We start from the raw sequence: 20276 nt of genomic DNA, 5'->3' as shown, positions 1-20276 counted from the left end.
AATATTAAGAAAAAACTATTCCACCTATGTGTGCATGGATAAGATTCTGAAGTGCAAAATAGTTCAGGCTACAGCCCAAATATTTCCATCCATAGATAAGAATAATCAAGTATAACCTCTGAATTTCTTTTCAAAGTGCACCAGATTGATGCAAAACGTTAAAATAGACAACATTTTCTTACAGGGGAGCATGCCCATGGACCCCCCCCTAGGGGGGCTTGTGCCCCAGTGCAGCTATAGGTCTAGTGAGGGGCAGTGTCCCTGTTTTAAGTTTTACAAAGATAAAAAACATTACCTGTTTTGGAGGTATTTACGCTTCTGAGCTGAAAATGTCCCCGGATTTTGACTCAGAAATCTGGTCACCTTATTCTAGGTGACTCTATCAACTCGACAGGTTTTACTGGAAACTCTGTTTCTCCTCTTGGTATAAATGTGTTCTGCACTTAGCAATACTTAAGACACGATAAGCAGAGATAACTAAATTGCTTTAAATATGCATTTTTATCGAGTTTTGTAGTAACAGCTACACTCCAGTCCAGCAGGTGGCAGTAAATCAGCTAGAAACAGTTTCGCCAGCCGGTGAACAACCACAAAGAAGAAGAAGCGGTCAGAGGTGAAAGTTGACATTAGTAAAAACATGGTTGAACACGGGGATATCCGCGTGGTTCACCGAGGTGGCAGTAAAATAAACTTCAGGGAGCCTGTCATAACCCATGACTCAAGGTGAGCGTGTCTTTTCAGTCCGATAATGATTAATATTTGGTGGAAGAGATTCTCGCGGTTGTACAGGTTTTTATTAGCCAGAGAGTCGAAGCCGGTGCTAGCCGTTAGCATTAGCAATATTAGCTGCTAGCTAACTGTTGATATTTGCTGCTGCTGTTTACAAAGTACCACTAGCTTGTCTCACCGACCACCTGGCAATTATCTCTTACGGTAAATTCAGTGACGCACATATACCATTAAACCATTAAACTGTTGAAGTCCTTTGCCCCGTAAACTAAGTGATTTCGTAAAAGCTGTTGTTGTGATGCTCCAGGTATCTGCTATGTGCCTCGGGAGAGTGCGTGAAGGTGTTCAGCACCTCCACAGAGGAGTGTATCCACGACCTGCGGGGACACACCGGCCTGGTGACGGGTGTGCTGCTCAAACCCTCCAACCACCTGCAGGTACACTCAACTCACCACGCAGTTTGTTAACGGCGATGGAAGGAGTACAGCTCTAACTGACTCAAATAGTAGCTACTCTCACAGTATGTGAGTAGTACTGCTCACAGTATAACGTTACTGTATGTTTATTGTAATGTATTTGATTTAAAGGGCCAGGGTGGCTTCCTGAATCGTATCTGTTCATTATGAATACAACTTACTTGTCAGTCCCTCTCCAGTTTAGTGATGGCCTCTAAACAAGCACATTCTCTTTTATATAATAAAAATGGTGTCCCCTGTTTATTTTGACAATGATTCCAAACGTTCATAAATGTCAGAGAAATGCTAGTCACAATTCCCTAGATCCGAAAGTGACGTCTTTGCTTTGTCTGAGCAATAGCCCAAAACTGTAATGTAATTGCAATTGTTCAATAAAGAGAAAATCAGCAAATGGTAACCGATAAGATGAAACCAGCAATTGTCATTTAGCTTGATAAATATTATTATAATTATTATTGTGAATCAATTATCAAAAACAATATTTCTGTTGATTGTCTCATTGATTAATTGACTAATCTTTTCAGCACTAACAAATGGTATGGATCCATCTGTGGAGAAAGACTAACTCAATAACAAATGTGCATTAGATTTGATAAGGTCTGCCATTAATCTTCCATGTATATGTGTTTATAGACGCAGTTGATTTTGGAATTACATGTATTTTTTTTTTCTTCCAAATTCAAGCCTTATCAAAGGTATTGTTACTGCCCAATATTTATTATCAGTGTGAGCAGTTTCACTGAGAACAATGTTTTGCCTTTAGCAGTCTACCTCCATGCAGGAAGGCACTGTTGCTTATATATGTTTTTGTGATTAATAATGTCATATTTAGAAGGAGAAGCAGCTGTTTTTTTTTTTATGTCCGTTTTTGGCACCACAAATCAAGTGCACTTAAAATCTATTTGATGGGGATCGGCTACATATTCAAAAATCATAAATGCCAATATCTCCAAACCCCAGCAAATCCTGCATTGATGGATTGTGCTATAACATGGAGTAGAGATTGATTTATTTTTCCGCGTTTGGGTAAAAAAAAAATCCTCTAAGCATTTTTAAAGCATTAAATTATATTTTAAAGCTGCAGGGGACGGAATGCAAAAAAACCCCGCCAGGATTTGAAGTAGAGTGAGACCTCTTCATGCATCTCTTCTCTCTGTCGCACGGGCAATGCGTGTGAAGAACAGCCAATAGAAGTATGAAACGGTTGCTGTGGAACTTTTTTTTAGCTGTTTTGCTCTTCATATGTTTAGGCATGTGATTGCATGATGATTGATTGCACCTGGCAAATATCAGGGGCCACGTTATGCCTCTTAGTTGCTACATACATCACTGAAATGTGATATAGGGAGTTGCTGTTCATATAAGGATTTCATTGTTACATTTAACTTCTTTTCCTGTGACAATGCATACTGGTTTTTTGTTGCAGGTCTACTCTTGCTCAGCAGATGGCACTGTCAGACTTTGGGACTACACAGATGGCATCCTTATTAAGGTACAGCTTGATTCTTGTATTGTTTTTGCTCCAGTCTTTGCAGTCAGTGTGGTTTGTCCCAAATCTCTTCCCCCCCTTCATGTTGGTTAGTGAGCGTGTGTCACAGTTTCACCTGTATATTTGTACCCTCGTGCTTAGTGAGGAAAGCCGGCCATAGCAGTTTGACTTGATGCACAGGGACTCGTTAGACTAGTGGGTTGAGATCGCTTTGCGACAGAGCCTGTGTTGCGTTTTCTCTGATGTCTGGCAGCCACGTGTCACAGCTGTGTGATCTCTTCCAGACTTACGTCATTGGATACCCGGTTTACTCCATCTGCGCATCTGCAAACCATGAGGGGGTCATCTTTATCGTTACTCCCATGCTCAGTGACAAAAGATCTGGTAGGTTTGACATCTTTTCGAAACGTGGTCATTGCTTAGGTGCGATGCCTGAGCTGTTTCAGCATCCATTAGACATCCTGTGTGCTTTGGCAAATGTGACTTCAGTCTAAACCCAAAACCTTGGCAAATAGTACCATGCACTTCGTCATTCCGCTGCATGAAACCAAGAGGTGAGTGATCAGTAATAATTCTGAAATGGTACCAAACTGCAGAACCAGGCTAGCTGGAATGCTAGCTGTCTTTATACAGCTTTACACTACTACTTACAGCACCATGTTATTAAAATGTGCAGCAGTGGTTTTGTTGCTTATAGTGGTAATAAATCAAAACTTCTGAATAAATCTAACCTGAATTTGCAATACTGAGATGTGGTAAAGCTTCTTTGTGTGGAATACTTATTTGTGGCAAGTCAGACCAGGGTATCCATGTGTAATACTGTCTTTTACAGTGTCTGCTTTTTGATGCTTCCACTAGGAGTCACTAGTCACATCATTCTCACGAGGGCTTTAACATGTGTGAAGTAGAATTTGGGTAAGAAGGTGTGGTAGGCTGATGTGTGTGTGTGTGTGTGTGTGTGTGTGTGTGTGTGTGTGTGTGTGTGTGTGCGTGCGCGCGCAGATTTATTCCAGCTGGTTGCGGTAGATCTTCCACAGAGCGGAGATCAGCTGGTGGAGGCCCGAGAGCTTTCTGCTGTGCTCAGCGACGTCAGCTCCAACCCAGCAGCCATCGTCTTCGGCAGAGGGGTACGTACACCACCACTGCTGTCCCCAACACACCATCTGGAACAGTCACACTCCCAAAAGTGATATTTCTTACATGGATTGCTGCTGTAGCAGAGGGATATTTACGGTGGCCGACAGGGGCAAACGCCCCGCAACTTAAGAAAACGCACGCAAATAGACAAAACACAAGCAAATTAAGACGCATGCGCAGCATTCAGCAAACGCGCTGCAAATGCACACAACACAACCAAATACATAAACGCGCTGCAAATATGAAACGATGCAAAAAGAAAAGCACACAAACCCAGAAAACAAATGCAACAAAAAAACGCAGCATCCAGATTACACAACGGAAGTTCTGACTGTATATTAGACTATATATTAAATTCATATTATTATTATTATTATTATTATTGGTGCCGTCCCCGAGCTTCTGCTTTTCAAAATAGGTCCGCTATGTGTTTGTACTATGGTGTGTTTGTGAACTAAACAGTACGGCAATCATGCTAATGAATACAATAACTTTCTCAGCAGATGTCTTACTTACAACACGTTGGAGTTAGCAAAGCAGTTTTGTGTTTATATGTGCGAGCGGGATTTATTCAGATTGATAAATCCCACGGTAAATTGGCTGGTTTACTAAACAGGGAGGGACTATAAAGCCTGTCTGTTTTTTGTATTTCAAGAGTGAATTGCTCCACAATATGAATACAGATTGATCACTTATTTTGTTGATAACCGTTGTTGAATAATCACAATATTACACTTGAGGAGGCCTATACTTCAGTAATGCACCTTTCGGACCTCGAAGTTAAACCCTCTCATGTAATATGGCTTAAACAAACGTCAACGTTAAACGCTGATGCAGTTTTAAATGTTTTATTACCACGAGTTTACAGACGTCTCTGCTGATTTGAGTGTCGCCTGTGACCTGAGCCGAGACACAGCCACCAAACGAGAGAAAACATATCTCAAACATAGACTTAATATTTACAGTCTATGCAGTTGATTTCTCTCTCTCTCTTTCTTTCTTTCTTTCTTTCTTTCTTGGTTTTAAAAACTCCTCAGGTTTTAAATACAGATCCTTGGTCAGCCTTCTTGCATGTCTGTGTTAATGACCAAATGTTATCTTCCTCACAGGGGGAATATATTGCTTCAGCTAATGGTTTGCACCTAGAGGTCTACTTCTTCAAGAAGCAGAAGTCCTACAGGTGAGCCACAGTGTGAGATACTTCAGTTATGAAGGTGGGAGTATTTCATTGAAGATTGGAAAAGAATTGGAGATCAAATCACTTTAAACATTTAGTTTCAAACCCAGTGAACCCCCAAAAAACCCCCATCTCACCGCATTAGATTGCAAATACCACAAAAACATGTCTCTGCCATTTAAACGCAATATTATAAGTAATAAAAAAAAAGAAGAGAAAAGGTGTCCTATGTGACAAAGGTCATGAATCATAAAACGCTGATGATGTTCACAGAGGATGTTCTATAACGCCGCGTGTCTGTCATTGTGTGGGTCGTTAAAAGGTTTTCCCTCAAAGAAGACAACAAGAAGGGAGGCAAGAACACATTCACGTGCGTCGCCTGTCATCCGAAAGATGACTGCATTGCCACGGGGCACGAAGACGGAAAGATTCGCTTGTGGTGAGTGTAGTAATAACGACGTGAAGCAAACTTGAAGCATATGCGCTCACGTGCAGTGTTTTGAGAATGCTGAACATTATTTAGTCCAAAAATCTGCTACTCCCTTGTGTTGCAAGCATTTTTCTGATAGCTGCACCGTTCGGCTCTACTCCAGTAGCATGATGGGGAAACCAACTTTGTATCGTTTTGTCACAATTTACCTACAGTATTTTCTTAATTTTTCCCACTTTTTTTCTTATTTATTTTTAATTTATATTTGTATTGGAATCTCAGTTGATGTACATAATACAGCAGAACACGTATCCATCATCTTCCAATTTTATATAGAAGAGAATAAAATACAAATTAAGCATAAGGTAAATAAGTAATTGAGGAAACGGGAAACAAAAATAAGTTAACAGAATTTGCACTAACCAAGGTAAAGCATACATTTCTTCTCATTCTTTAAGGGGTGTGTGTGTGTGTGTGAGAGAGTGAGATCCTTTTTCCTTCTAACATTACTGTTCATCCTTTCAGGAGAAACTTCAACCACAAGAAGGAGTACACATACTCCACCTTGCACTGGCACCACAATGCTGTCAGCTCGCTGTGCTTCACCCCAGAAGGTACACCCATGTCATTACCTGTCTTATGATTGCTTTCTCTTTCCCCATCTATTTCAGAGAGATGTATTCCTCTCAATCAAGCTACTGTAAGATCTCAGATGGGCAACTGGAGTTTTTGTCCTGCTTAAAAGATGAAGTTTCCGTTTACAATGGCCGAATGAGCTCAGGTTTTTGTCTTGCGTTTAGAAAAAAAACTCCCTGTCGCCTGCCCTGTCTCTGCCTCTGTATCTATGTTGTCTTTGTTTTACCAGGCACCAACCTGTTGAGTGGAGGCATGGAGTCGGTGCTCGTCCAGTGGCGATACAAGCAAGAGAGCGAGCGGGACTTTCTGCCCCGCTTGGGTTCGGCCATCACACACATCACTGTTTCGCCCGACGGAGCACTGTTCTGTACCTCACACAGTGACAACAGTAAGGAGCTGTAACCTGTATTATGCACTCTGGTGGAAAAAAAAGAACGAACAACAAGGGGTTCATTACATTTCATTTATTTTATTTTGAACAAAACTAAAAATACACATACAGCGTGTGTGTGTATATATATATATATATATATATATATATATATATATATATATATATATATATGATGGTAATAGAAAGCCAGCATCAAGTGGCCAGTAGCATTACTACATCATTAATGCCCTATGGTTGCCAGTGCCACTTGGTTTGAACCCTGCAGGCTTTACATTTGAGAGCCCAATTTGCTCCCCAGAGCTCACATCTGTCTCCTTGACTGATAAAGTTGAAAAATGCAACACCAACTGCAGCTGTAAAATGTGTAGACGGAATAGTCCGAGATTTCTGTACGAAAGGAAGGCTGTGGTAACGGATTTCTGTCTGTTCTTGTTTCAGAGATTACGATCATCCAGAGTTGTGTTAAAGTGTCGGCTGTCATTCAGGGCCTGGTCAAAGGTGAGTACCGTCTGTAGGTGGCAACGGCACGTACATCGACCATAAACATATCATCATAAATAATCTTCACAGTTCTTGGAGAGCAATCTTGCTTCTATAAGGATGATCTTGCCCATTTTAGAAAAATAACCTCTTTAAAAATATCTAATTTCAAATAACTAAATTTGACTCTAGGTGATCACAGTGCTGTGTTCAAAGACGTTACCAAAAGTGATTTAGGAAATCAAACAAAGCCCTTTTTTAATTAGATATAACCAGCTGCATTAGAATCGCCCGGAAAGTCAGCACACCATAAATTTCACTCTAGTGGTGGTGATGAATGGATGCAAAGGTCTGATCACCATTAGGATTGTTGTAGTGTCTGAATGAAATGTCCTCGTTAGCAAGTCTTATGTCATATTTAACCAGAAACATCTTGTCTTAGTTTTTAACTTGGTGGAAATAACACATGGTTTGTTGTTGTGTCATTCTGTATCAGTGTGCAGATGCAAATTGCATCCTGTAAAACCTTCGGGAATTTCTGAGCAATTGTGTCTCTTTGCTGCTCGCGTTGAACCTTTTTTTCTTCATATGACATATCAAAACGAGAAATCAAGGTTTAAATCTGCCAGGTTATTCTGTGCACGTAAAATAAGCAATTGATTCTCACTCCTTTTTTCCCCTTTCTTTTCTCGTGGTTCAGGAGAAAGTGTGAGGACAGACATGATGGTGGACCCACGCAGCAAATCCCTGGTGCTGAACGGGAAACCAGGCCACCTGCAGTTTTACTCCCTCCAAAGAGACAAACTGCTGTACAACGTAAGCGCTCTGCTTTAAAAACAGAGCCAAATAAGCCAGACCAAGTTATTTTGTGGATCATTTTTGGAAGCTTTTTATGGACATAGTATGCCATTACAGCACCTGAAATTGCATCAATGTGGTTAGGAGTACTTGGAGAGAATGTATTTCGATAACAAACAGAAGACACAACCACAAATCTGTTCTGATCCACAGGCTCACTTACCAGTTGTGTCACCTTCGTGTGAATTATCTGTAATAACCAAATTCTGAGGTCTGTTGTCCTCCGTGTTTCCCACAGCTGGACATAGTGCAGCAGGAGTACATCCATGAGTCCGGCCTGGAGCAGTTTGAGGTGGTCAAGGCGGCCTTCGATGCCTCTGGCAGTTGGCTGGCAACAGTGGAAGAGAGAAAACAGAAAGACGCTGAGCTGGAGCTGAACTTAAAACTGTGGGCATTTGATGAACAAACACAGAGGTACCTACGTCTAAAACCACAAATGACATTTTTATATGCTGGTGTTTCAGTCAGTCATCGACACGGATTAAATTCAGTGGTGGACTGGTCGAAAAAGTGTTGAAGCTTTGTGAATCACACTGTTGTGGAAAGATTACGTTATTTTGGATTACAAAAACAAACTACACCACTGCATTGTCCTTTTTTTCAAGCAGTAGTTTAGGACTAGGGCTGCACAATGTATAGTTTTTTTTTATCGTCATCACAATATCAACTGGCGCAATACACACATTGCAAAAGGCTGCAACATATCCATCCATCTTCATCCGCTTATCCGGGGTCGGGTCGCGGGGGTAGCAGCTCCAGCAGGGGACCCCAAACTTCCCTTTCCCGGGCCACATTAACCAGCTCCGACTGGGGGATCCCGAGGCGTTCCCAGGCCAGGTTAGAGATATAATCCCTCCACCTAGTCCTGGGTCTCCCCCGAGGCCTCCTCCCAGCTGGACATGCCTGGAACACCTCCCTAGGGAGGCGCCCAGGGGGCATCCTTACCAGATGCCCGAACCACCTCAACTGGCTCCTTTCGACGCAAAGGAGCAGCGGCTCTACTCCAAGCTCCTCACGGATAACTGAGCTTCTCACCCTATCTCTAATGGAGACGCCAGCTACCCTCCTGAGGAAACTCATTTCGGCCGCTTGTACCCTGGATCTTGTTCTTTAGGTCATGACCCAGCCTTCATGACCATAGGTGAGGGTAGGAACAAAAACTGACCGGTAGATTGAGAGCTTTGCCTTCTGGCTCAGCTCTCTTTTCGTCACAACGGTGCGATAAATTGAATGTAATACTGCACCTGCTGTGCCGATTCTCCGACCAATCTCCCGCTCCATTGTCCCCTCACTCGCGAACAAGACCCCAAGGTACTTGAACTCCTTCACTTGGGGTAAGGACTCATTCCCTACCTGGAGAAGGCACTCCATCGGTTTCCTGCTGAGAACCATGGCCTCCGATTTAGAGGTGCTGATCCTCATCCCAGCCGCTTCACACTCGACTGCGAACCGATCCAGTGAGTGCTGAAGGTCACAGGCCGATGATGCCATCAGGACCACATCATCTGCAAAAAGCAGCGATGAGATCCCCAGCCCACCGAACTGCAACCCCTCTCCACCCTCGACTACGCCGATATCCTGTCCATAAATACTACAAACAGGATTGGTGACAAAGCGCAGCCCTGGCGGAGGCCAACTCACCTGAAACGAGTCCGACTTACTGCCGAGAACCCGACACAGCTCTCGCTTTGGTCGTACAGAGATTGGATGGCCCTGAGAAGGGACCCTCACCCCTGTACTCCCGCAGCACCTCCCACAGTATCTCCCGGGCACCCGGTCATACGCCTTCTCCAGATCCACAAAACACATGTAGACTGGTTGAGCATACTCCCAGGCTCCCTCCAGGATCCTTGCGAGAGTAAAGATCTGGTCCGTTGTTCCACGACCAGGACGGAATCCGCATTGTTCCTCTTCAACCTGAGATTCGACTCATCGACCGAACCCTCCTTTCCAGCACCTTGAGTAGACTTTACCGGGGAGGCTGAGAAGTGTGATACCCCTGTAATTGGCACACACCCTCTGGTCCCCCTTTTTAAAAAGGGGAACCACCACCCCGGTCTGCCACCCCTTAGGCACCGTCCCAGACTTCCACGCAATGTTGAAGAGGCGTGTCAACCAAGACAACCCCTCCACACCCAGAGCTTTAAGCATTTCTGGACGGATCTCATCAATTCCTGGGGCTTTTCCACTGTGGAGTTGTTTAACTACCTCAGCAACCTCCACCAGGGAAATTGATGCCAATCCCCCCTCATCCTCCAGCTCTGCCTCTACCATAGAGGGCGTATTAGTCGGATTCACCGCCCTATTACCTCCTCAGTTGAGGTCAACAGCGTCCCATCCTTACTGTACACAGCTTGGATGGTTCGCCGCTTCCCCCTCCTGAGGTGGCGAACGGTTTTCCAGAAGCACCTTGGTGCCGACCGAAAGTCCTTCTCCATGTCTTCTCCGAACTTCTCCCACACACGCTGCTTTGCCTCTTTCACGGCAGAGGCTGCCCCATGCAGGACTCCACTCAAGGTCTCCAAGAAGGCCGAATACTCCGAACCCTTGTTCGGGTGCATATGCACAAACAACAGTCAGAGTTTTCTCCCCCACAACCCGCAGGCGTAGGGAGGCGACCCTCTTGTCCACCGGGTTAAACTCAACGTAGCGGCGCCAGCCGGGGGCTTGTGAGTATCCCCACACCCGCCCGGCGCCTCACACCCTGGGCAACTCCGGGAGAAGAAAAGAGTCCAACCCCTATCCAGGAGTATGGTTCCAGAACCAAGACTGTGCGTAGAGGTAAGCCCCCACCAGATCTAACCGGTAGCGCTCCACCTCCCGCACAAGTTCCGGCTCCTTCCCCCACAGAGAGGTGACATTCCACGTCCCCAGAGCCAGCCTCTGCTGCCGGGGTCGGGTCCGTCGAGGCCCCTGACCTTCACTGCCACCCATGTGGCAGCGCACCCGACCCCAGCGGTTCCTCCCACAGGTGGTGGGCCCATGGGATGGAGAGATGTCCGCCACGTAGCTTTTTCGGGCTGTGCCCGGCCGGGCTCCGTGGCAAACCCGGCCACCAGACGCTCGCTGACAAGCCCTCCATCTGGACCTGGCTCCAGACGGGGGCCCCGGGCTTCCTCCGGGCAGGGTCACTTCATCCCTTCCTCGATTTTTCATAGGATTTTTGAACCATTCTTTGTCTGGCCCCTCATCTGAGACCACTTTGCCTTGGGAGACCCTACCAGGAGCACAAAGCTCCAGACAACACAGCCCTCAGGTTCATAGGGACACACAAACCTCTCCACCACGATAAGGTGATGGTTCCCGGAGAAGAACATATCAACATAGTGCAACATATCACGAAAGACAATTGAGATTTTTTTGAATTAGTTGAAATAAAATAACACTTTAAAATGTATCTGTAATTTTTCTTTCATTTGTTTTAAATTCAACAAGCAATTTGTTGTATTTTAGCAGAATACTGAACGCAGCAGAACTGAGTACACTAAACTAATGTTTATCATAAGTAATATTGTTAACGCAATATTCAGCAGTTATTGCATGTTTTCCTTCGTGCAGCCCTAATTTGGACTATACTGTACTTTTTTCTAACCACAATCCTGTAACATGGCGACTGTAACACCTGCAGTTTTGTGCTGAACACGACCATCTCGGCCCCCCACGAGGCGCGGATTACAGCCATGTGCTTCTGCCACGCCACCGACAGCCAGACCACCATGCTGGTCTCCACCAGCAAGGACGGACACTTCAAAGCCTGGCAGCTGGCCGCGCCAGCCCACACAGAGGGTAAGCAGTTCAGTTCAGCTCAGTGTCTGACCGTGCACTCAACCGAAAGGCAGAGTTTGGCTGTTCTGTTAAAGTGTGGTAATATTTACCGTGCTCTTTTTAACTCGCCGTCCTTCTCTATTGTTGTGTGCTTTCACTTCTGATTCTTGGTGGGCATCTCCAAGAACTGTGTTCTTTGAGTTAGTGCTCTGTGTGATTTGTCATCATTCATAGGGTTTGAGCAATTAAACTGTAACTAAAGCCGCTTTGAAAATCTCTCTTTAACCACACTTTCTTCCAACATTCAAGCATAACTATGGAAAAATGCACCAAAACATGACCGCAAAATACAGTCTGTAAGTGTATAGTTGAAGAAAAAAAAACCATAACATTTTCATTTACATCTCTACCAATCACTTGTCTTTGATCTCAATGAAAAAACGCCATAAGATTAATGTATAGGTCATCCTTTTAAACAAATACTTAGGAACTGTAAGACGGATAGATCCATTACCTTTTTAATCATATGTAACTACCAGGCTCAACAGACCAAATCACCCCTTGGAATTTGAAAATGTGTAACATTTTAGTTTAAATTCTTCCTAAAACATCTAAACTCCAAATAATGATGTACATCCTTCCAGCAGTGAAACTGTCCACCACATCAGGTTGAATGTTGGGTTTGAGCCAAATTCTGCTGTATTTGTCACTAATCCAACCCTCTCGGTGTCGGCCTCCCTCTTGAACGTGCCAGCAGATGAAGGTCCTTCCTGGTCGTGTGACTTCGTGGGAGCCTATCACGGCCTGGTGCCTGAGTGCTGCTGTTTCTCAGCCGATGGATCTTTGTTGGCCGTCAGCTTTCAGGAGGTGGTGACTGTGTGGAGCCCGGCTTCCTGGGAGCTCCTGACAACTCTTTCCCAGCCGCCAAAAGCTGTCAGGTCAGAGCATAAACATGCACTAAAATACCCACACATTCACCAGGGCTGGGTGTTCAACCTTGATAGCTTTTTTTTTTTTTTTTTAGGGCTACTACTCAACCCTTACATGCATAATGAGAAAGACACAAGTAACAAACTGCATTTGAAATGCATCCAAAACCACAGAATCTGTTTTGGTCAACAAGCAGCTGGGTGCCTGGCTAAGTCCTCGACGCACGCACGACCCACGTCGGTTAAATAGCAAATGCACCTGTGCCCATATGTGTGCCCATGGACATGCTGGTCTTCCAGGGAGGTGTGTTCAGCTGCATTCTGGGCGTATTGCTATCTTGAGGCAGCGGGACGTGATCGCGCCATTGACCAACAAAAACCTGGTCTAAAGTCAATAAGGCAGCATTTCATTGTTATTTTAACAGCGCATTAGTAAAATGCGCCTAGGCTCGTGCACAGCGCACGCACACTGTGCTTGTTACACACACAGCAGCACACAAACATGCAAAAGATTACAAATAAAAATATTACAATGTGAAATAGTATTGTAGTATGATCTGCTCGCGTGCCTGCACTTCACGCACAAGCAGATCAGTTTCTTCTCCTGAAAATCTCTCCTTCCTGCTCAGCAAATCCTCATCATAACAGCAATGCTCCAAGGTCCAAACGCGCCTGGGTTTTTAAAGGGAATGGGAGATGACACTCTGATTTGTTTATTGCATGTTACGCCCCAAAACACATCTATGATTTAATGAAGACACTAAGTACAACCCTTTTGAACCATGCGGCCGGCGCACACACGTTTAAAGGTGCAGTAGGTAAGCCTTCTAAAACTAACTTTCTGTAATTTTTTCTGAAACTGACCCTATTTTCCAGTAGAACTACATGAAGCAGGTCATTTAAAAAAGCATCTGGTTCCTCTGGCTCCACCTACAGCCTGTAGTGTGATTTTGCAAAAATCCACCGCTCCCTGTTCAGATGCACCAATCAGGGCCAGGGGGGGTGTCTAACTGCGTGTCAATAACTGCTCATGCACTCATTTGTACACACCCTAAAAGCACCTGCACCAGGCGCTTCACGCCCGCGCGTTTCGATCGCTTCATGTCTGAACTGTCCTGTTTAACAATAAAGGCCTAAAAATGCCGAAAAAAACCAATCTTTAAAAAAAAAACAAGCAGCAAGAAAATGTGCTTAATGAGGATCCAAGCTTTGACTTCAAAATGGTCATGGAGTACAGTTGTTGTCTGCACTGTAGCTTCACTAAATTAATATTGGTTGTCGAGCTGCTGTACTGTAAAATGTTGGATATTTTTTCCATCCCCAGTAAGTGCAGACTGGGCACACTGGGACTCGCATTCAGAAGAAAAGGCCAGACAAGTCCAGACAGTGCGCACACACAGATTTACTAAGCAACCAGCTGCTTTACACTTTGGCTACTTGCTGTCCAGGTTCCTCAGCGGTGGACGTCTTTGTTCACTCAGCAGTTAAATGTCCTTTGTACCACATTGGAAGAATTCCAGGGTGTTGTTTCTCACAGCAGACAGGGGATGTCTCCGCCTGAGGGAAAAAAAAAAGAAGTGCTGCCTGTCAGCCAGCGGAGCACGGGGCCAGGCTGCGGTTTCGCAACCTTGTTGTTTGAGTCTCAGAAATGTTGGCAAATATTTGTCCTCCGACTCAAGAAAGGGCCTCTTAAGATTCACTGAGGACATAAAACTACTGTTGCTAGTTTCTGTACCACTTTTCTAGCACAGAACCCTCAGTCAGCCTTAAGCACGTTTGCAAGTCAAACAGAGAGAGATGAAGGAATTGGCTAAGAAACGCATTTTAATTGTCAAGAAGCCTTTAAATACCATGAAATAAATGATTTAAAAATCTGAGTAAACGACACTAGAAAAGGTCTCTTGAGAATTAGTGGGTGCAGGCAGACGTTTAGTTCTCTCCTCTTTTACACAAATGTAAACCTGTCTGAACTGCATAACCGATAAACTGTTCAAAAAAACTCAATCATGCCCAGAAAGCCTCTTCAAATGAAATTTCCTGTATGGTTTGGGAGCTGAAAGGGAATTTGTGCTTAATAGGACTTGAAAGTTGGAGGGAGGATATAGGAAAACGCTAATGGTCTGCTGTTTTGACAGCTGCCCGGTACCCCTTGCATAACTACCACCTATGGCTGTGTAGAGCTGGGTCAATGACTTACCCTCCAACCTCACCCACTCTTAGACTTTCTACATGGAACCTCAGAAGTTGATGACTTGCTCTCTTGCTCAAAGCTAATCCTGTAAAATATGTGTGGTGTTTTTTTTGGGGGGGGGGGGGGAAGAGTGATGCAGGGGTGCACTTGGGAGTCAAGAAAGTCAGGAACATAAATGACTTTTTCCTTCTCCACCAGGGATCTTTGTTTTGGGCGACTAAGCTGTTCTAAGTATCTGCTGGGAACCACGGCCAACAACCTACTCTGCTGCTGGAACCTCCTCACCTGCTCATGTAAGGCAGCTTGTATAGAAGGGCTAGGGCCATGTGCTTTTGTCCCCTTCTTTCACGAGACATGGGGGGCCGATGCAATTTTCATGTATTGTGATTTATAGAAATATTGCGATTCAAAAGTGTTGGGTATTGAGATTGTCTTTTCCTTCTTTAACAAAAACAAAAGTTGAATGATATACTTCTAGAGACAATAGATCATGAGACATTTCTCTTTCGAGACATTAACTTGTAAAGAAGTACGTAACGTGTTTTCTGCATATTCTGCTTTCGGTCAGAAAACAAATATGATTGGTCGCCGTATAAACAGAAAATATTTAGGTGAATCAATGGTAAAAATAAATTGATTCTAGGGAAAAGAACCGATTTTAAAAAATAAATTGTGATATTTACGATTTATTTTCTTCCACCGCTAATGTATACTGTACCTGTCTAAAATGAATCTTGCAGCTGAATGCATTTGTCGCAATTGATTTTAGTTTAGTTGATATGTAATTGTACCTTTCTGTTGCCCTCCCTGCAGTGGAGTGGAGCACCTCGATGGACATCAGCCTGCTGCTGGCCGACCCCCTCACTGAGAACATGGCTGCCTTCTGCTGCCAGGCCGGCTCCACCGACTGTAAGCTTTCAACTGGCTGTTTTAGCCTTTCCAAGTTGTAACCACATCTCAAAGCACATGGACATTTTTCTTTTTGTAAAATCAAATTTAAACCCACTTCAACCACAACAACATACAGCCCAAATCTGACCTGAGTTGGCATGTAACAGTTTCACAGGAATGTCCTAAAGATCAAATCTGAGAAAGACAACCAAATGTACGTTCAGCCTGTGTTATCATTTTGTTGCGGTGTATGCTCTATTAACATACGGCCTCATAAGTTCCGTGCTTCGACTCTACAAGACACTTTCATTGAGCTGTGGGGTCTGATAAATATTATTAGCATGACTCTAAGAGTCTACAGCCATCCTAGCAGCATTTAACATTTGCTAAATAGCATAATGTGAATGGCATTAGTTTTGTAGGTCATAAACCAAAGTATTGGGTAAATGGGTTTTGACCTGATGGCGCTACAGGAAATGTCAAGGAATCCCAAAGGTTCTAACAGTTTATTCTGTGGGGAAAATGAATGTGTGTACCAAACTTCACGGCAGTCCATTTAATAGTTTTAGGCTGACGTTGACATGACTAACTCTTCAAAAATGCTTTTTGATCCAAGATACAGCTGCTGCAGGCGTTCACACAATTAGAAAATGTTCTATCATGAAATTATAGTGGAAATGAGTTTATCATAACAGAAACACAACCAGGTCAATAATTGGTTCTTGTGGAATAATTATTGGTTGTTAGACTTTTTCTTTCTGTCTATCAGCTGTAGAAATGGATGTTAACCATTGTAATGCTTTTTGCTGTTTTTCCTTCTTTTCTGTTTTCAGTGTTTGTTTTTAAGCCCAGCGAGCCTCGGCCCGTGTTTTCCCAGAAGGCCGTGTGCTCAGGGAAGGTGACCCGCGCTGTCTTTGCCCCAAGGGAGGAGATGCTGGAGAGCTGTGAAGAGAGCAGCCAGTGGCTCAACCACTCCCAGCTCTACTTCCTCACTCCGTACATGGTACGAGAGAAACCAACTCCACTAACCATACGTTTTCTATTTCACTGACAACTAAGACGCTAGAAACAACTAACGCAAGAAATCGGCTGTATTCTTATGTTCATTAACAGAAGATACATACAGGTGGGACTGGTTTTCATTGGCTGGCAGAGGCAGTCCCGCCCACCGACTATATCACATCTATACACAATGTGATTGGCCTGATTAGAATTTGGTTTTTCCGGCTCGCAAGCCAACGCAGAGTTGCTGGACTGACCCTGGCTGCAAATTACATTTGCTGCCGACAGGGTGCGTCTAGATCTCTAGGCTAGGAAAAAGTAACTTTGTAGTGGAAAAAAAAAAAAGACATTGCTCCATAATAACCTTCTGCATGCTATTATTGTGTTGATGCTGTTGGCTGATGTGGACTCTCCTCTGCAGGACCTCATGACGTTCACCACTAAGGCGGAGGAAGACAGACTGATGGCGTCCAGCAAACAGGTAACGGCACAGCTGAGCACCAGCCGCTGCTCCGTGTCATCCCGGGTGGCACACGTTTTTGGCTACTCAACACCTCAGGGTCTTAAATACAGAGCATGTTGAGAGCAGTTTTTCAAAACTCGCCTCCTCATGCTTTGGCAGTGTGAATAACAAAACGATCACAATAAAAAAGTGTGAGCTGGACTGATGCCTTCACATGTTTTCTTCTGGAATGAACGCAGGGTACTGGTGAAGAGCCCGTTCATCAGCTCAGCTCAAGTTACTGAAACAGTCCAATAAACGAGCCATCTGTGGATCTGTGTAGCCTTAGTTTTCAAGTCCATCTTTTTTTATTAGGGAGAGAGAGAACACAAAGTATCCAACTATACCTCCTCTGTTTCTCTCATCTAGTCTTTCTCCACTCTCTATCAAATGAAAAACACATTTACCTCTGTCCCAGCCCTTTTGAACTCTTCTTTTAACAGACAAAAAAAGGAGACCTTCCTGTGTTTCCTGACATTGTGATTTTTCTCCCCTCCCCCCTTTCAAGCTTGTAATCGATGACCGTGTCGCCATGACACCGTTCTATCTGTTGCTGGGGAAACACCGGCAACAGGAAGATGCCGACCCGCCGAGCGGCCTGTCTGCTGAGAGAAGGCCTCTGCCACAGTGCTCTGTTGCTATCAAAGAGGTCGGTAGTTCAGCCCCGCATGGGTCATGTCCACCTTGTGTTTGTTTGCGCATCTCAAATTTGTGATATTGACTTTACAAGATTTTCGGATCTTTGTAGTTTTTTATGTGTCAGTTTGTTGTGCATTAAAGCTCATTTTTTTTCTTTCTTTTTTTTCTTGACAGCTTCTGCAGACCCCGGCCCACGTCTTGCCCTCTACCTCTTTCCTCTGCTCTATGTTTGTACAGTCCCTGCTCATCTCCGTTACCGACGGCAGGTCAGTAGTCCACTAAGGCTGCTCTGAAAACCTTATCCAACTATTGGTCAATGAAAACTGAAAACCTAGGGCGGTCACAATGATTATTTACGCCCTTTTTAGTATGGTAATATTGATTGACTATTTTTTGCTAACTAACTCAATCACTGTGGGTCTGAATGTCAGCATGAGTTGACAAAACGCTGGCATTTAGGCTTTGCATGACTTGGCAACTTAAGAGCCTGGCAACAGTACACCTGGGAAATGTGACTCTTGTTTATCTGATAATATGCAGAGTCACGCTAGTGTTTTTTTTTTCTTCCCCACACACACACACACACACACACACACCCACCCACGTGTGTTCTCATGTTCTCAGGGAGGAAACTAAACATGCCGAGGAGGAAATGGAGAGAGAGGAAGAGGATTCAGAAGGGGAAATGGAATCGAGCACCCAGAGACCAGAGCAGGCGTCGCTGGGAGGCCAGGCGGCCCCCGCTCTGACAAAGGCCCACCTTAGGGAACTGAAAAGGGTGAAGAAACTGGACCACAGCTGGTTCCCAGGCCTCTTGCACTCTTGAACATGACCCTGTGCAAAGACACTCTCTCTGACACACACACACACACACACACACACACACACACACACACACATACACACATACACACATACACACACACGGTGCCTATAGAAAGTTTTCAGCACATCAATGGGTTTTTAAAACATGTTTTATTGTGTTACGTCGTCCTATCAGAATGGTTTTCTTTTGGAAAGGAAAAAAAGGAAAATGAGTCTCTAGGCAATTACAAAACAGAAAATATTTGATTGCACAAGTATCCTCTCCTTTGGCAGCAATTACAGCCTTGAGTCAACGTGGACAGGGTTGTATCAGGTTACACATTTGAACAATAAAACGACTCCCCAATTGTCCTCTGTTTGACGAGGATCATCTGTCAACATCAGTCCAAGTCTCGCCAAAGACTCTGGACTACATTGGTCTGGATTCTGACTCGACCACCCCAGGACTAATAACATTAGTGTTTCGTGCCATTCCTGCAAAGCTTTGACTGCATGCTTGTGGTTGTTGTCTTGTTAGAAAGTCAATCTTTTTCCATGTCCTAGTTCTCGTACAGAATGCAGCACATTCTCCTCCGGGATTTATCTGTATTTCGCTGCACTTGCAGGCTTTTATCACCACATTTGCAACATGCAGGTTTTCCTCTTTCTCTTATTTTGATGCTGCATAGACCAGCATCAAAAGAAGAGCCCAGATCCATTGTGATTCATGTTTAAACCTGAAAAAGTCCAACGGCGGGGTGAAAACTTTCTGTATGCAGTATGTACCATTACACATTTTTCCATACTTTTATGAATTTAATAAAAAGATGTAAGCCTTTCTTAAAGCTTTTTGCCACGTCACCTCACTTTTTTTTTCTTTTTTTTTTGTTGCACAACAGCAGTGCGTCTTCCAGAGTCCATTGTCAAGTTTTGTGTGATGTAATTCAGCATCGTGGCCAGGGAAGGTTACATGTGTAGATGACGTTTCTCATGTTGTACAAGCAGGTGAACTTTGACAATCTAGTTAGTCTGTTGCTTTCAAAAAGAATTAGGATGTGGCCGGTTAGCTCAGTTGGTGGAGCGGGGGCGCACAAATGCAGAGGTTTATTCCTCGACGCAGAAGGTCCAGGGTTCGAATCTGACCCGTGACGGTTTTCCTGCATGTCTCTCTCCTCCCCCCCCACCTCTCATATCTCAGCTTTCTTATCCAATAAAGGCAGAAATGCCCAAATGTAAAAAAAAAACAAGAATTAGGATTAAAGAAGCAAGGCAAAATTAAAGAAAAACAGTGATTAATTGTTTTTTGTAATGTCTGGAAATGCAACCCATGATATTTAATATTGCAGCTTCAGGTTGAGTTCTTGGAAATGTTGGATATAAACCAGGACCTTGGAATGTCCCGTTATTGGTGCTGTAAAGTCAGGTCGGACTCAGCTAAGTCTTGAGTAACAAATGTCCTGAGTAAGCTCTATTAGAAGGTGGTCACGTTTAGTTAGAAGACACTTTCATCTCAGCAGTTTTCAGTTCCTCTATCAGGAACCCAATTCCTCTCAAATGCACCTTAGGATGAAAAAGTCAAATCTAGTTAAAACTCTGGAACTTTGTAACACGTTGACTTGACTTCTTCGTCCGCTGACTTTGCTTTTACTCCTGAGCAAGGCACCATATTGAGCAACAGACTGTCCTTTATAGAAATGTACATATAACTTTTTTTTTTTTTTTTTTGTGGGTAACAACTTTTAATTTT

At 43.9% G+C, this 20276-nt stretch overlaps 1 protein-coding gene across 1 annotated transcript; it reads left to right on the top strand.

The window, feature by feature from the left end:
- The first annotated feature begins 603 nt into the window (after positions 1-603).
- Positions 604-19374, top strand: wdr75 (WD repeat domain 75). The gene is made up of 21 exons (XM_078263118.1): positions 604-723; positions 1037-1166; positions 2632-2697; positions 2979-3078; positions 3697-3821; positions 4941-5011; positions 5331-5447; positions 5964-6052; positions 6304-6462; positions 6907-6966; positions 7649-7764; positions 8045-8220; positions 11435-11592; positions 12329-12509; positions 14890-14984; positions 15505-15600; positions 16416-16585; positions 17006-17065; positions 17595-17735; positions 17900-17991; positions 18350-19374. The coding sequence occupies exons 1-21, from the start codon at positions 638-640 to the stop codon at positions 18549-18551; spliced, it is 2490 nt and encodes an 829-aa protein (XP_078119244.1). The 5' UTR covers positions 604-637; the 3' UTR covers positions 18552-19374.
- Positions 19375-20276: the final 902 nt, after the last annotated feature.

Source organism: Sander vitreus, chromosome 11, assembly GCF_031162955.1.
Source record: "Sander vitreus isolate 19-12246 chromosome 11, sanVit1, whole genome shotgun sequence".
NCBI lineage: Eukaryota > Metazoa > Chordata > Actinopteri > Perciformes > Percidae > Sander > Sander vitreus.
The sequence above is the reverse complement of the archived record's forward strand: the minus strand, read 5'-3'. Positions and strand labels throughout refer to the sequence as shown.

What these genes read in the sequence shown, in the direction of transcription:
- wdr75 (XM_078263118.1), top strand. Translation starts at nt 638, where the DNA reads ATGGTTGAACACGGGGATATCCGCGTGGTTCACCGAGGTGGCAGTAAA. An exon ending in CAGATGGCATCCTTATTAAG is followed by an intron (nt 2,698 to 2,978) that starts GTACAGCTTGAT and finishes GATCTCTTCCAG; the next exon opens with ACTTACGTCATTGGATACCC. An exon ending in TACCTCACACAGTGACAACA is followed by an intron (nt 6,463 to 6,906) that starts GTAAGGAGCTGT and finishes TTCTTGTTTCAG; the next exon opens with AGATTACGATCATCCAGAGT.